Genomic DNA, 17754 nt, shown 5'->3' with positions numbered 1-17754 from the left:
TCAATCACTCACAACAGTGAATACACAGTGCCTTCAGAAAGGATTCATACTCCTTGACTTATTCTGCATTTTGTTTTGTTACAGCCTGAAATCAAAATTGATTTGTTTTCTCACCCCCATCTACACACAATACCCCACACTGAAAAAGTGAAAATGTTTTTTAGATATTTTTGCATATTTATTGAAAATAAATTACAGAAATAATCAATTTACATAAGTATTCACACCCTTTTGCTATGACATGTCAAATTGAGCTCGGGTGCATCCAATTTCCTTTGATCATCCTTGAGATGTCACTACAACTTGATTAGAGTCCACTTCAATTGTTTGGAAATGATTTAGAAAGAAACACCTGTCTATTTATAGGTACCACAGTTGACAGTGCGTGTCAGAGCAGAAACTATACCACGAAGTCCAAGAAACTGTCTTCAGATCGCCGAGATAGAATTGGGGGCATATATCCGGGGAAGAGAATAAAACTATTTCTAGAGTGTTTCGAAGAGCACAGTGGTCTCCATCATTGGGAAATTATGGGCGAGTGGCCAGATGGAAGCCACTCCTGAAAGAAAGGCACATGACGGCATGCCTGGAGTTTGGAAAAAGGCACATGAAAGAGCATAAAGCAAAATATTCTGTGGTCTGAGGAGACAAAAAAAATCAAACTCTTTGGCCTGAATGCAAAGCACTATTTCTGGAGAAAACCAAGCACAGCTCATCACCTGTTTAACACCAGCCTTACCATGAAGCACGGTGGTGGCAACATCATATTATAGGAATGCTTTTCAGCGGCAGGGACTGGAAGACTGGTAAGGACAGAGGGAACAATGAACAGAGCCAAATACAGGCAAATCCTTCATGAGAACCTGCTTCAGAGAGCAAACAACCTTAGACTAGGGCGAAAATGTATGTTCCAACAGGACAATGACCCCAAGAATACAGCCAAAGCAATGCTGGAATAGTTTCAGAGCAAGAATGTGAAAGTCCTTGAGTGGCCCAGCCATAGGCCAGACTTGAATCCCATTGAAAATCTGTGGAAAGACTTGAAGATTGCTATTCATCGTCGCTCCCCATCTGACTTAACAGAGCTTGAGAAAAACAGGAAGAATGGGAGAAAATCCCCAAATCCAGACTTGCAAAGCTAATAGACATACCCATGACGACTCAAAGCTGTACTCACTGCCAAAGGTGGTTCTACAATTTATTGACTAATGGGTGTGAATATTTATGTAATTACATTTTTCAATAAATTTGGTAAAAATTCTAAAAACGTTTTCACTTTTTCATTATGGGGTATTGTGCATAGACGGTTGACCCCAAAAAATCTATTTAATCCATTTTTAATTCAGGCTATAACACAACACAATGTTGAATAAGTCCAGGAGTATGAATACTTTCGGATGGCACCGTAGATACAGCCATGAAAACATATTAGATCTCGGCCCTCCTACACTTACCTGAATGCCTCGATGACATAGGAGGTGGGAGTAGCCCCAGCGTTAGGGTTGGGTTTCCAAGACAGTGTGACAGAGGTGCGGCTGACGTCAGTCACGTCAGGCTTGGACGGGGCACTGGGGATCAGGTTAGGGTCTGTGGGTCGACCCGGCTGGACAACCACTCCAAACTCTTGCACCTCCACGTAGGCCCTCCAGGATGCCTCTCCACTGGGGCTGGATGCCAAACAGGTGTATATGCCTGTATCTCCAAGCTGAGGAGACACAGAGACACAGTGTGAGAGTGGGCTCATTCAGTAGTGTCTGAGTGGTGGTCTTTATGTGTGAGAGGGGTGTTATGCTGCCCCCTACCTTAGTGTAGCGGATCTGCAGAGTTCCTGTGTCTATCTGAGTGATGCGGGAGTCATCGGAGGACACCACCACCCCGTCTTTCTTCCAATGGACTGTTGGAGTGGGGGTTCCTGTTGCTATGCAACCCAGGATCACTGTGCTGTCCACAGGTGCCGTCTGATTGGCTGGGCCCTGTCGGATCACGGGAGGGGGGCGGTCTGACACCACTATTCAAAAGGGAGAGGGGGAATGTACTGTTTAATACCAGTTATACTGTCGGAATCAGACATGGGTTAAAATACTATTTAGGGTATTTTAATTACTTTCAAAGACATTTGGAAGTATTTCATGTTTTATTTAAGACAAGTAGTTGAATATTGGAATGCATTCGGAAATACACTTGGAAAGTATATTTTAAAAAATCTCAAATAAACTGACTCAAATAAACTCCCATGCATTTAATCCAGATATTTCAAAACTAGTCTTAAAAATACACTGAGTATACAAAACATTAAGAACAACTGCTCTTTCCATGACATAGAATGAGCAGGTGAATCCAGAGGTGAAAGCTATGATCCCTTATTTATGTCACTTATTCAATCCACTTCAATCAGTGTAGATGAAGGGGAGGAGACGGGTTAAAGAAGGATTTTTAAGCTTTGCAACAATTGAAACATGGATTGTGTTTTTGTGCCATTCAGTGGGTGAAGGGGCAAGACAACATATTTAAGGGCCTTTGGACAAGGGTATGGTAGTAGGTGCTAGGGTGCACCGGTTTGTGTCAAGAACTTCAACTTGGATATACATACGGGGGTATCAAATCAAATTGTATTGGTCAGATACACATATTTAACAGATGTAATTGCGGGTATAGCGAAATGCTTGTGTTCCTAGCGCCAACAGTGCAGTAATATCTAACAATACACAACAATATACACAAATCTCAAAGTAAAATAATGGAATTAAGGAATATATAAATATAAGGATGAGTACTATCGGAGTGGCATTGACTAGAATACAGTATATACATATGAAATGATTAAAACAGTGTGTAAAAATGATTAGTGACCAGCGTTCTATTACTAAAGTGACCAGTGATTCCATGTCTATGTACATAGGGCAGCAGCCTCAAATGTGGAGGGTTGAGTAGCCGGGTGGTAGCCAGCTAGTGACAGTGACTGAGGTGGAGGGTACTGGGTGGAGGCCGGCTAGTGAAGGCTATTTAACAGTCTGATGACCTTGAGATAGAAGCTATTTTTCAGTCTCTTGGTCCCAGCTTTGATGCACCTGTACTGACCTCACCTTCTGGATGATAGCGGGGTGAACAGGCCGTGGTTGATGTTAATGATTATCTTTTTGGCCTTCCTGTGACATTGGGTGCTGTAAGTGTCCTGGAGATCAGGCAGTGTGCCCCCGGTGATGCGTTGGGAAGACCGCACCACCCTCTGGTTAGCCCTGCGGTTTTAGGTGGTGCCGTTGCCAGACCAGGCGGTGATACAGCCTGACAGGATGCTTTCAAGGGTGCATCTGTAAAAGTTAGTGAGGGTCTTAGGGACCATGCCCGTTTTGTTGACGTTTTTGGGAGAGGTTATTGTCCTGGCACCACTTCGCCAGGGCCCTCACCTCCTCCCTGTAGGCTGTCTCATCATTGTTGGTAATCAGGCCTACCACTGTTGTTTCGTCTGCAAACTTGATGATTGAGTTGGATGAACAGGGAATACAGGAGGGGATAAGCACACACCCTTGTGGGGCCCCTGTGTTGAGATCAGCGGAGTGGAGGTGTTGTTTCCTACCTTCACCACCTGGGGACGGCCCGTCAGGAAGTCCAGGACCTAGTTACACACGGCGGGGTTCAGATCCAGGGCCCCGAGCTTAATGATGAGCTTGGAGGGTACTATGGTGTTGAAGGCTGAGCGGTTGTCAATGAGCAGCATTCTTACATAGGTATTCCTCTTGTCCAGATGGGATAGGGCACTGAGATGGTGATTGCGTCGTCTGTGGATTCATTGGGGTGGCATGCATATTGAAGTGGGTCTAGGGTGGCAGGTAAGGTGGAGGTGATGTGATCCTTAACTAGCCTCTCAAAGCACTTAATTTAGTTCAGTTACCTTGTCTTTCTTGGGTTCAGGAACAATGGTAGACATCTTAAAGCATATGGGGACAGCAGACTGGGATAGGGAGAGATTGAAAATGTCCGTAAACATTCCAGCCAGCTGGTCTGTACATGCTCTGAGGACGCAGCTAGGGATGCCGTCTGGGCCGGCAGCCTTGCGAGGGTTAACACGCTTAAAATGTTTTACTCACGTTGGCCACGGAGAACGAGAGTCCACAGTCTTTGGGAGCGGGCTGCGTCGGTGGCATTGTGTTATCCTCAATGTGGCTGAAGAAGGTTTTTGGCTTGTCCGGGAGCAACACATCTGTGTCCGCGCCGTGGCTGGTTCTCCCTTTGCAAGTCCCTGCCACATACACTCGTGTCTGAGCCATTGAATTGCGACTCCACTTTGTCTTTGTACTGACGTTTGTCTGTTTGATTGCCTTTACAACCTTAAATGTGAAGGTTCGCACTTTCATTTTTGTGCAAATGCTGCCATCTATCCACGTTTTTGGTTGGGGTAGGTTTTAATACTTGACACAACCATGGGAAGCATTGGAGTCAACATGGGCAACCATCCCTGTGGAACGCTTTCGACACCTTGTAGACTCCATTCCCCAAAGAAATTAGGCTGTTCTGGGGGTAAAAAGGGGGGTGCAACTCAATACAAGGAAGGTGATCCTAAGGTTTGTTATACTCTGTGTAAGTACTTGAAAATACTTTCAAATAGCAGGCTCTTTATAGGAAATGATTTGAAAATACTAATTTAAAAAAATACGTATTTCATTTAGCTAAGACTGAAATACACATGGTCTAACCCTGGTCTGAACCAGGTATGACCCAGGTCTGGGTCAGAATAAATAGGACTCTCTATCATCCCTTCAGATAGAGAGAGAAAGCTGGAATGAAGAGAAAATCAAGGACAGATGAGATGTGAGAGATATTGAGGAAAATTGGCACGAGAAGAACACAAGAGGAGTGACAGGTTGGGCATTGAAGGGGAATAGAAATCAGATTATCCCAATGCCCAGAGCAACTGGCTAATCATTGGGCAATAGTAGGAGCACCACAGACCAACAAATAACCAATCCCATTTAGATAGCATCCAGCCATCACTCTCCCACTTCACAACCCAGTGGAAATAGACAGGATAAGGCTCTCCAAAATCAGAGGCACAGGGGAAAATAATGGAAATACCTTGAAAACCACCAGAGGTAATGGCAGCAAGTTATTTCTATACAGATACACCATTCAAACGGGGAAGGAGGAGGGAAAAGGGGGAGAGAGGTGGAGGGGGAAGAGAGAGATGGGTAAGCCTATTCACTAGAAGGAGAAATAAGGGATGGCAGAGTGAGGAGTGCTAGGTGGATTAAATCAAACATGCTACATCCTTGTTTCATTTCCATTAAGTGTAATTGAGTGTACATTAAGTAGGTGACTCTCATTTCCCTGGCGCGGCTGCAGAAAGCATTACCATATGATTACCCAGAACCAATAGCTGCCACCAAGTCACGGCCATGCACAGACAACGCCTGCCGCCAGTACCAGCCTCAGGCAATTATGTTAATTAACTTAATATATGTACATAGTGAAGACGCACACGCATCCACACACGCACGCACACACACGCTCACACTCTCTCAGGTCATTTTATTATAACCAAGTAGACTTTGCTGCTGGTGCTGGCTGCTGTAATTACTGTTGTAGGTCTTGGAGCCAGACTCAAAATTTTAATTCTGTTTTTAATAACTGATGCAATTATCAGGATTATCATAATTCGGTTCACCAGCATGACATTAGGGAGGAGAACGAAAGGTGTCTAGGTTTAAATATATATGTGTGTGTGTGTGTGTGTGTATGTATGAAAATGTGATTATGTGTGTGTGTGTATGAAAATGTGATTATATGTGTGTGTGTGTGTGTGTGTGTGTGAAAATGTGATTATGTGTGTATGTGTTTTGGGGGAGGGTTCAATTGGGACAGAGGATATGGGCGGTCTGCTTGCACTGTCACCATGGGAACAGGGGGTTTGGAGCCCAAATGCCTGCAGCTGAGGGTTCCTGAAATCACTCCAACAACAATTAGTCACCAAGGCCAACAGTAACCAGCAAAAAACACTGAACCGTATAAAGGCCACGGTATCTCGCCAGTCAACAGGACAGGCTGATCTGCCACACATCCAGCCAGCAATCATCAAGTCATTCAGTAATGACATTGGGGGCCAGAAATTCAGCATTTTCCAATCATGGAGAGACAACTCAGTCAACCAGGCCAATGGAGGCTTTGGTCAGTTGATTAGAGGAAACCCTCCCTCCTCCCCTCCCTCACTCACTGTCAGTGACCTCCAGCAGGGCCTTGGTGATGACAGAGCCAGCGATGTTGAGGGCCTGACAGCTGTAGTAGCCGGCGTCTGAGCGCTGGGCGTCTGCGATTGTCAGACTGCCTGTCTGGGACACGGAAAGTCGGTTGAAGGGCTGAGGCGGCTGGTAGGAGAAAAGCAGGCTCTGGAGGACGGAGAGAAAGAGACTGGTCTTGAGACTGGAATTACATGTTTACCCTTGATACATCCATTGGACATGGTGTTATCAATAACCTACACTCTAAGGATATGGTGCATTCAAGACCTTTTCTTCAACATATAGGCCTATGTATCAACATTTTCATCATAAATAGACTGGATAGTATCTCACATTGCTGCCCTCCCTCTGCCAGAAGATGGCAGGCTGGGGGTTGCCAGTGGCCTCACACTGGAAGGTGACCATTCTCCCAACTGCCACCACCTGATTTCTGGGGCGCATGGCGAACGCTGGGGGCACTGCAGGGGTGGAGAGATGGACCTTGGTTTAACAGGACAAACATTGAAAAATGTTGCACGCATTGCAATAGAATGTTAAAACAAACCATAACATCACATACAATAGGATGAAAAAAATGACAGTTTACCTTTTTTTCACTTAAATATATGCACTTTATTTTATAACCCACTTACTACCGGTTGCTCGTGACAACTGAAATGTGAACTCCTATTGGAGGATTGGAGGAAGGAGAGGAGGACTGTAATGACTAATGATGTCGTGTTGCTGTCAGTGTGGAGGAGGATGACCGACGGATGACAACTTACCAGTGAAGACTACAAGAGAAGAGAAGAGAAGCAAACACAAGAGCAGGAGATGAATAATGATGACAGGCACATGCGACGGCAAAAGACTATCAGTCAATCATGAAACATTTTCAACAAACACTTTGATGAATGAATACATGAGTGAGTAAAGGAACGGAATACACAACAATCTGATAGACCGCGAGGGGCATATGCTGCACAGAAGCTGTTTGTGCAGTAGAGTAACAGTCCACTACTCAGTCACTGTGAGTTGACTACGGTTGGTCTCAGGGGGTGTGTATTTAATGAACGGGACTCCACTGCGAGACTGCTTCAGTGTGGGTTTGACTGTAAATACATCTCCCTCCCTCCATCTACATTCCTCAACACGATCAAAAACACACACGCATGTGGTTCACACACTCACACACACATTCACACATGCAGTTACTGTGGACACACACACAAATACACGCATGTTGCCTCAAATAACTGTATAGGCAGTATTTTATCCCTATTACCCTACAGTAGAATGGAAATGTTTTTTCTTAATGATACAAAGAAAAACACAGAGGGACATATAAGACCTTAAAGAAAGGTCCAGACAAAGGGAGAGGTAAGGGAGGACACAGACGGGGGGAAGACAGAGAGAAAGCAATGTTGTTTTTGTTGGATTTGGCTGAACCCCATAACCACCAAGCCTGACAGCCATGTTTCCGGAGCGGGATGTGATGAATATGTGACCATGGACTTAAAAAGAGCCAGGGTCCAGCTCCCAGCATGTCGTGCTGGATGAGGAAGAGGAAGCGGAGCATCTCTTCCTGCCCCCTGCCTGAGTGTGTTGAGCTCAGACCAGACCCCCTTCACGGGCCACATGCCCACCCAGCTACAGGCTCCCACCATATTTCATATACTAAGAAAAAATGTAACAATGTCCATTTACTGAATACTATGCACCTGGAGAACACTATGTTTCTATCACTATGTATTTCAATGTAATATTTAGGACCAGGATTTGTACATTCCTTGCTAACTTTTCTGTCTAATTTCATTTATGTGGAGTAACATGGGAACTTAATCAATCACAGGGAACAAAGATAATTTCCTTAGCAAATGTGTGCACGCACTTGCACGCACACACACACACGCACACACGCGCACACACACACACACACACACACACAACAGTGGTGGGAGTGTTTGAAAAGTTTGTTGTCGTGCTGATAGATCCACACTGAAGGCCTAGTGCTGACCCCTGACTTGCAGCATGTGTTTTATGGGGTTAGCTGGGGCCAGAGGCATGAATTCCCTTGGCAGGTTTATAGGGTGATTGGAGGCGTTGTTGAGGGGACACACAAGCTTGTGTGTTTGGTCAGTTCAATGGGACAGTAAAGTGAGGGTGGAGTGTGAGACTATGTATCTTGGAGCTTGTGTGTGAATGTGTGCGTCGCACATGTGTGTGTGTACTGCATTTGTGCCGATGTGTATGTGCATATGTCGCACACGTGTGTGTATTACTGTGTGTGCTCAGTAGGGTTGCTGGGACAAGGCGTGGCCTGTTCCCATCCCTATGAGACCTATTGGACTTGTTGACTCAAAGGTGTGAAAAGCCTTGCATGGGAGTGTTGGGTTGAGTTATGAGGCAGCTCTGTGGCCCGTTTGGACAGAGTTACAACCCCCCAGTGAAGACATAAACCTGGAGGGGAGAGAGAGGGGGATGAACTCTATTACAGTTCAGACACTCGGAGACCGGAACTTCCTCTCTCTCCCTCTGGGTGTAGAGCTAGGCCTATAGAGAGCCATATAGACTGTGGCCTTCGTATGTCTATAAAGGCTGAGGCACACTGTGAGTCTTAAAGCCTATAAAGTAGCTGAACAGTGAAATGCATGGATAGGCAAGTGACCAAGGGCCATTGTGGTGTGTGTGTGAGAGAGCGAGAGAGCGAGAGAGCGAGAGAGAGAGAGAGAGAGAGAGAGAGAGAGAGAGAGAGAGAGAGAGAGAGAGAGAGAGAGAGAGAGCGAGAGAGCGAGAGAGCGAGAGAGCGAGAGAGAGAGAGAGAGAGAGAGAGAGCGAGAGAGCGAGAGAGCGAGAGAGAGAGAGAGAGAGAGAGAGAGAGAGAGAGAAAGAGAGATGTGGTTCAGTTGGTAGAGCATGGGGGTTGTATGTTTGATTCCCACGGGGGACAATTACGAAAATGTACGCCCTCACTACTTTAAGTCGAGAGGGATAGCTGCTAATTAAGACTTGACTTTGAGGAGAATATCCAGGAATCCAGATAATACTGCCAATTACTTAAAAATGTTACAAGGTGATCTGGAGTGTTGGCACTAGTTAAAGTGTGATAAACGACCTCAGTAAAAGTGTTAGGTGATGGAAAATATGCCTGAAAACATATTTGGAGAAAACCCTATGTGCAAGCCTTGTGTTCGGAATGAAACCAGCTTGACTGGAGTGAGGAGGCCTCCAATGTGTTTTGATTTCCACTACTGATAATGTGGCCTGGCTGCACCAATCACATGGCCAGACTGAGTCTAGAGGAAACGAGCCCTTGGTCTCCTGCCTGCCCTGTTGAATATGTTCAAACAAAGCAAGGACTTTATAATGTTTGTGTTTGAGGCAGAAAACAGAGAAACTATGGAGTACAAATTACTATCGTGGGCTTATTCTGGTACTTGTGTAACAATGAATACTAGCGTATCCCTCTAGTCATAAACGATGACTTGAGATACACTGAAAATACATTGATTGAAAGGTGTTCTAAAAAGTTAAAATGTGTTGCCCCTAAATGTTACCTTCCAAGCTTCTCTCCCTCTCCCTCTCTACTCTCTTGTTGATCTGAACCCTCAAGTATCTCCAGATGAGAATGTGTTTGTCAGACAGTGCTGTTGTTAATTCCTTCAGGGGAGATCTGCTCTCCCCCCTCTCCTCCTATTTGGTTCTAGGTATAACCATTTTGGTTCCAGGTCAGACCCGGTGCCAGGATAAAGTGACTAAGGGGACAGTTGAAATGGGCGAAGGGGCTAAACTTTTTGGGGTTCTTGCGCTGGAATTATATTGAATTCTGCTAATATGATCACGCTATACCACAATAAACATAAAGTTAAAATGATGAGACTCCGAGATCATTGAGTGCTTTTGAAATCTGTAGCCTATCTCTGCTGCGGTGTTTCAGCACAACGGACAGCACCCTACAGCTAGGCCGTTTTGGTAATGAGTATAGGCTACAAGATAGATAAGGCAATTCACCTATTACAAACAGCCTATGTGAATGCAGCTGTACACACATCTTACTAAAAGAATGCAAACTAAATGCTGAAAGTAGTAGCCTCGTTATTCATGCATGCAAATAAAAATACTGAATAGCAGTTTGACTTAGCCGCACAACTGCAAATGCAATTTTTTATATTTTTTATTTCACCTTTATTTTACCAGGTAAGCCAGTTGAGAACAAGTTCTCAACTGCGATGAATGAATGCGAACAGAACAAAATCAATCTACATTTAGGCTAGTTACATGAACAGTAAACACACACAGTAAACAAAAGGCAAATGGAGATCCAAATAACCAAGACACAACCTACAGCCTACTACAGTGAGCTGCAGACATGCACAACTGTCTCGCCAAATAAACAGGCCTATACAGGTCCGCTTCAAACATAGCAATTCATGCCGCTTGCACGTGAGTTATGCAATACGTTGTGATATGTCACAATGCACTTCTATGAATCAAATTGCACCCATATAACCAATTAACCTTTACACCCCCCATGTGGGATGGTTGAGCTAACGTAGGCTAATGTGATTAGAATTAGGTTGCAAGAAAAATACAATTTCCCAAGACATAGACATATCTGATATGGGCAGGAAGCTAAAATTCTTGTTAATCTAACTGTACTGTCCAATTTACAGTATCTATTACAGTGAAAGAATACCATGCTATTGTTTGAGGAGAGTGCACAGTTATGAACTTGAAAATGTATTAATAAACCAATTAGGCACATTTGGGCAGTATTGATACAATATTTTCAACAGAAATGCAATGGTTCATTGAATCAGTCTAAACCTTTGCACATACACTGCTACCATCTAGTGGCCAAAACCTATATTGCGACTATCCTGGAATATTACATTTTGGCCTTTCTCTTGCATTTCAAAGATAATTTCAAAACAAAATATGCATGTTTTTTTCTTTGCATTATCTTTACCAAATCTTATGTGTTGTATTCTCCTACATTAATTTCACATTTCCACAAACTTAAAAGTGTTTCCTTTCAAATGGTATCAAGAATATGCATATCCTTGCTTCAGGTCCTGAGCTACAGGCAGATTAGATTTGGGAATGTCATTTTGAAAAAAAGCGTCCAATCTTAGGCAATGCCAGCCTACCATAAATACGTTTCCAATATATACAGTTCCATTCACAGCAACAAAAATCGAAAGGCTAACAAGAAAACCATAATAGCATCTGCAGTAAGAGTATTCCTATGAACCAGTTGCTATTAAATTAACGCCTTTAGACAGAAAACCTGTGGCTAGGGTAGCATTATAGGCTAACCTGGGCTGGCTGCGCTGCTCAAAGATCATCAGGGACAGTCGGAGGTGGAGGCGGCTGTGGAGCCATTATCCTGGCGGCGCTAACAGAAGGGTGAGTATTCTCACTCGGAGCTAGCTGGAGCTGCTGGGCTTGGCGGCGGCATCTGTGGTTTGAGGCTGATGCTCATTGACCCTTCTCCTTTGTTTGGGTACTTTGGCAAAGCCAATTTCTGATATCCATCATGGCAAATTAGCTAGTTCAAGTTAGCTAATAGGCTAAGGCTAATAACATTAACACTTTTTACAGCTAGCTAGCTAAGAGTGAAGCAGCTTCAATGGTAAACTTGACCCAACCTTTGTATAAAATTAAAGGCGTATCACATTATCCACTTAGCCTACCACAGAGATGAGAAGTGTTTTTTCCTGCTTTTTATGGAAATCCAAAGGAGTCATAACTAACTGCCCAGTGACTTTCCATAGCCCCCCTACACACCACAGTGCTTCCAGTCCATTATGCTGACACAGCGCAGCAGAGATACAGATTTTTTTTTCTGCCAACCTGTCACTCAATCATTTGAACTTTTTTTGCTATTTTTATGTAGGGACATACAACTAAAAGTGAAGGGGCTAAGCCCCCTTTAGCTCCCTCGTGGAGCTAGACCTTTCCACAGAGAATTTTACATGGAACCCAAAAGGGTTTTACCTTGAACCTGTGTACACCATACTTAGACAGCTACACCCTTCCCTCCAATTAAGCCAATCTGTACGAATCTGCTATCTGTTCTTCCTCTCTTCTGTTCAGACCCTAAATTAAATGCTGGTCCCCCTCTTTTCCCAGACAGGCAGGGCTGGTGTAGAGTAGACTGTGTAATTGGAACCGTGTCATTCCCAGCGTGGGACACAGGATTGTCTTTAATTAAACCCTGCTCTGTCTGTCTGTCTGTCTGTCTGTCTCCCTCCCTCCCTCCCTCCCTCCCTCCCTCCCTCCCTCCCTCCCTCCATCCCTCTCTGTGGTGTAGTGAGGTGTTACTGTTCATTTCCTGCCGTCAGTCCCTGTGCTGTGGGGGGTCATTGTGGCAGGGAATCCCTGCTCATAAATGAACCCACTTCCTGGTGCCTCATCAACACTCCCATCTGTTACACTGATCCAGTCATGGTTAGACTGTGGCAATGGGCTGTGTAAGTAAGGAACAAGACTAGTAAGAGTGCAGATTGTTTCAGAACTGATATGAACCCAAGCCAAGGGGATACAGTAAATTACATAACCTCACAGATTGAACTGATAACCTAGCTCAGTCTGTTACCCTGGGAACTGCTTGATTTGACACATGAATGTAAACTGATCCATGCTTAAGAAAACAGGGCAGGCCAGAGATCAGTGGGGAAATACTCCATGGTGTGGCTAGATAGGGTTAGGTAGGATATCTAACTGCTCTGAGAACAGCTGTCTTCTTCTTCACACATTCTCTAATGTTACACGAATGTGAGAGCAACAGCTGCACAACATAAACCCAGTCTGCACGTTTCATAGTCTGTGCACCTTTCATGTCAAACAGCAGGTGTGACCAGGGTTGGGGTTAGGGTTACGGTCGGGGGAGGTTGTACTGACCGTGTACGGTCAGCGTAGCGGACGCCTCTGCCTTTCCCACCATGTTCTCTACAACACACGTGTAGGAGCCCTCGTCTGATGGTGCCACACCACGCACACTCAGAGTGTGGTCCTCCAGGATCTCATACCTGTAGACAGACACACACACAGGGAGAGAGAGAAAGACGTGAGACAAAAGAGCTTTGCACGATGGCATGCACACTGTAATATCCCAAGCATCTGATTCCATGACCAGATGTGACCCTGCATATGCATAAGGTTTAGATCACAGTATGTATCTATGATGTAAGAGTGTAATATAAAGGCTGTATAGCAGTGCTGGGTCATCCATCCGTACCTCCCCTTGGGCAGGTCTGCATCCTCTTTCCTCCAGCGGACAGTGGGGACCGGATCTCCCCGCGCCTCACAGTGGAACTCCACACTCTCATCTGCCAGCACCATAACACTACTGGGCCTCTTCACAAACCCTGGGCGCTCTGGGGGAGGGGGAGGGCATCGTCATCATCACTGTCATAATCGTCAAAATAACCACTATTCTTTATGTGAAGATGTGCACGGCAGTGTGTAGAGAGCCCCCGCAGCACACGCCTTCTTCCTCCATTTCCTAGAGTTCCAATGTAGTCGCATGCTGGTTTATGTTAATATTGGCATTCTACAGTATCACACACATTTGAAGTTGAACTGAAATCTTAGCTTGGATCTCCAACCCTAGCCCTTCAAAATAAACATCTATACCAGGCGGTGGCCCTAAAAATTGTCAAAGACTCCAGCCACCTAAGTCATAGGCTGTTCTCTCAGCTATCGCACAGCAAGCGGTACTGACGCACCAAGTCTGGAACCAACGGGACCCTGAACAGCTTCTACCCCCAAGCCATGAGACTACTAAATAGTTAGTTAAACAGTTAACCAAATAGCTACCCGGACTATCTGCATTCACCCTTTTTGCACTGTTTTGACTCATCACATACGCTGCGGCTACTGTTTACTATCTGTCACTTTATTCCTAGTTATATGTACATACCTACCTCATTTACATCATACCACTGCACATCGATACTGAAAAAAGGCTTCTTTCTCAAGGGCATCAGACTGTTAAATAGCCATCACTAGCCGGCTACCACCCGGCTACTCAGCCCTGCACCTTAGAGGCTGCTGCCCTGTGTACATAGACATGGCCACTTTAATAATGGAACACTATTCACTTTAATAATGTTTACGTACTGCTTTACTCATCTCATATGTATATACTGTATTTTAGTCAATGCCTCTCCGACATTGCTCATCCTAATATTTATACATTTCTTAATTCTATTCTTTTACTTTTAGATCTGTGTGTATTGTTGTGAATTGTTAGATGCTACTGTACTGTTGGGCGCTAGGAACACAAGCATTTCGCTGCACCCGCAATATAATCTGCTAAATATGTGTATGTGACCAATAGCATTTCATTTGATACCCCGTATGTATATCCAAGTTATCGTTACTCATTGTGTATTGATTAATACTTTTATTATGACGTGTTTTACTGTTTCTATTATTTCTCTATTTTATTTCTCTCTGCATTGTTGGGAAGGGCCCGTAAGTAAGCATTTCACTGTCAGTCTACACCTGTTTTTTTTACGACGCATGGGACAAATAACATTTGATTTGGGGCTCCCAAGTGGCACAGCGGTCTAAGGCACGGCATCTCAGTGCAGGAGGCGTCACTACAGTCCCTGGTTCAAATACAGGCTGTATCATATCCGGCCTTGATTGGGAGTCCCATAGGGTGGCGCACAATTGGCCCAGCGTCGCCCGTGGTTTGGCCGGGGTAGGCCGTCATTGTAAATAACAATTTGGTCTTAACTGACTTGCCTAGTTAAATAAAGGTTAAATAACAAAATACAAAGCTTTGAGTTAAGCACCTAAAAAATGAGACCTCTGAATACCATTAACCTCCCATAACCCTCTCCCCCACATTCCCCCACTTCTTTTAAAACCCATTTTATTTGCCTCTTTCTTATTTGTGACATGTGGATGAAAACCAATAAATCCACTTAAAACTAGTAGGGCTTGTTAAAACCAGGGCCATTTTATTTACATATGTCCCAGAGCACATTTTAAACAAATCTGTTTCTTCAATCAGCAGTATTATTCTATTAGCCTTAAATGTTTTCACTGGGCATTATAAATGTGTGTGCCCTGGCTAGCCGCCCAGTCCAGCTGATTCTGTGATAAGAAGTCTCAGTCTGCTCTGATGGGAAGTGCTTGGAGTTGGGGTGGGAGTGAGAGGAGGTGGGGTGGGGGTGGATATGGTGACAGCATAGGAACGAGGTGGGGGTGGAGAGCGGGACCAGGGTAGGGTGGGGTGGGGGTGGAGATTGGAACAGGCTATGGGTCAGTGGTCTGGGACACTACATTTTTTTATATTTTGACAGGGAGTCAATACTGAGACCAAGGTCTCTTTTCCAGATAAGCCCTGTATAGCACCACAATACATATAAAAATATATAATTAAACTACACATTCATAAAGACATTAAAATACACATAATTATACACAACAATACATGAAAAGGAAAACACAATCATAAAATACAGACACATTCTTCAGTAAAACAGGTCTCCTAGCAACCGTCTGAAATTCCCTAAAGGCACCAATTCCTCCAATTTTAAAGTGTATTCTAGATCATTCCCCACGTCAGGTGCAAGAAAATTAAAGGCTGATTTACCTAACTCTCTAGACACCAAAGGAGTCTCCAGAGTTAACCATCCCTGTGAACGGGTTTGATATCTTGTCATTTTAAATCTTAACAGTGATGTTAGGAGTCAGGAGTTTGTGGTGCAATAAGTGTAGAGGCAGCTGCACGTTGATAAATAGTATCACCATAATCAAGACCAGGTAGAAAGGTTCACTGCACAATCTGCTTCCTGCTGACTAGAGAGAGACAAGATCTGTTTCTGTAAAAAAAAAAATACCACTTTAAATCTTAGTATCTCAACAAGCCCAGTCGTATGTGTTTTAACCTTTTTCTGCAGTGGGCTAAAGTCAATTAAGAACAAATTCTTATTTACAATGACGGCCTACCCCGACGACGCTGGTCCAATTGTGCGCCGCCCTATGGGACTCCCAATCACGGCCGGATGTGATGCAGCCTGGAATTCGAACCAGGTACTGCAGTGATGCCTCAAGCACTGAGATGCAGTGTCTTAGACCACTGCACCACATTGGCTTAAAAAAGAAGACACCTGTACAGTACCATGGCAGATACAGAGTGGAAATATATTCAATTCTGAGTTTGAATCCCAATATTACACCTTATGTACATCATAGAAGTTTCACATAGTTTCATACATATTTCACATAAAAACACCAGATTTGAGTTTTTTTTTATTTTTATATTGTTTATTAATTATGAAAACATTCTCCCCACGAGGCCACTAGGGCATTTGCCTGCAGGAAAGTGATAGATTATAAATCATTGTCAATCCAAACACCAAGGTATTTGGATGCAGGGATTCGTTTGATTATAGAACCAGCCGATAAGAAAAGATGCAATCCTTCTGAGACAATCTTCTGAGAACTTGAAAACAACATGTATTTAGTTTTGCCCATATTAAGTATGAGTTTAAAATCCGTAAGGACTTCTTGCACAACTACAAAATCGGACTGTAGCCTTGTCACAGCCAGGTCGAGGCAATTGCGTCATAATATAATCTGAATATATATAAATATATATATATATATATATATTTTTTTTTAAACAGATTGACCAATAGCATCTACAGTGGCAAGAAAAAGTATGTGAACCCTTTGGAATTACCTGGATATCTGCATAAATTGTTAATTAAATTTGATCGGATCTTCAGCTAAGTCACAAAAATAGACAAACACAGTCTGTTTAAACTAATAACACACAAACAATTATACGTTTTCATGTCTTTATTGAACACACTGTGCAAACATTCACAGTACAGGGTTGAAAAAGTATGTGAACCCTTGGATTTAATAACTGGTTGACCATCCTTTGACAGCAATAACCTCAACCAAACGTTTTCTATAGTTACAGATCAGACCTGCACAACGATCAGGAGGAGTTTTGGACCATTCATCTTTACAAAACTGTTTCAGTTCTTGGGATGTCTGTTGTGAACCACTCTCTTGAGGTCATGCACAGCATCTCAATCGGGTTGACGTCAGGACTCTGACTGGGCCACTCCAGAAGGCTTATTTTCTTCTGTTAAAGTATTGTGTTGTTGATTCACTTCTGTGTTTTGGGTCGTTGTCCTGTTTCCTCACCTAACTTCTGTTGAGCTTCAATTGGCGGACAGATAGCCTTAAATTATCCAGCAAAATGTCTTGAAAAGCTTGGGAATTCATATTTCCACAGATGATTGCAACCTGTCCAGGCCCTGAGGCAGCAAAGCAGACCCAAACCATGATGCTCCCTCCACCATATTTTACAGTTGGGATGAGTTTTTGATGTTTGTGCTGTGCCTTTGTTTCTCCACATATAGTGTTGTGTGTTCCTTCCAAACAACTCAACTTTAGCTTAATCTGTCCACAGAATATCTTGCCAGTAGAGCTGTGGAAAATCCAGGTGCTCTTTTGCAAACTTCAGATGTGCAGCAATGTTTTTTTTGACAGCAGTGGCTTCGTC

General features: G+C 43.8%; 1 protein-coding gene across 5 annotated transcripts in view; it reads right to left on the bottom strand.

Annotated features, from left to right (window-relative positions):
• The window catches only part of LOC110533888 (roundabout homolog 1), a 210398-nt gene that overhangs the window by 16106 nt on the left and 176538 nt on the right, over positions 1 to 17754 (bottom strand). For 4 of the 5 annotated variants that reach the window (XM_036990289.1, XM_036990291.1, XM_021618471.2 and 1 more), the window contains 7 exons: positions 13453 to 13591; positions 13116 to 13243; positions 6995 to 7003; positions 6564 to 6688; positions 6206 to 6377; positions 1803 to 2008; positions 1455 to 1705 (listed from right to left, as the gene is read on the bottom strand). In XM_036990289.1, coding sequence (XP_036846184.1) covers positions 1455 to 1705; positions 1803 to 2008; positions 6206 to 6377; positions 6564 to 6688; positions 6995 to 7003; positions 13116 to 13243; positions 13453 to 13591 — 1030 coding nt within the window. The remainder of the gene's footprint in view (positions 1 to 1454; positions 1706 to 1802; positions 2009 to 6205; positions 6378 to 6563; positions 6689 to 6994; positions 7004 to 13115; positions 13244 to 13452; positions 13592 to 17754) is intronic. The other variant, XM_036990290.1, reaches the window with a different exon arrangement.

This window comes from Oncorhynchus mykiss, chromosome 10 (genome assembly GCF_013265735.2).
Source record: "Oncorhynchus mykiss isolate Arlee chromosome 10, USDA_OmykA_1.1, whole genome shotgun sequence".
Lineage (NCBI taxonomy): Eukaryota > Metazoa > Chordata > Actinopteri > Salmoniformes > Salmonidae > Oncorhynchus > Oncorhynchus mykiss.
This window is presented reverse-complemented; position numbering and strand designations above follow the sequence as displayed.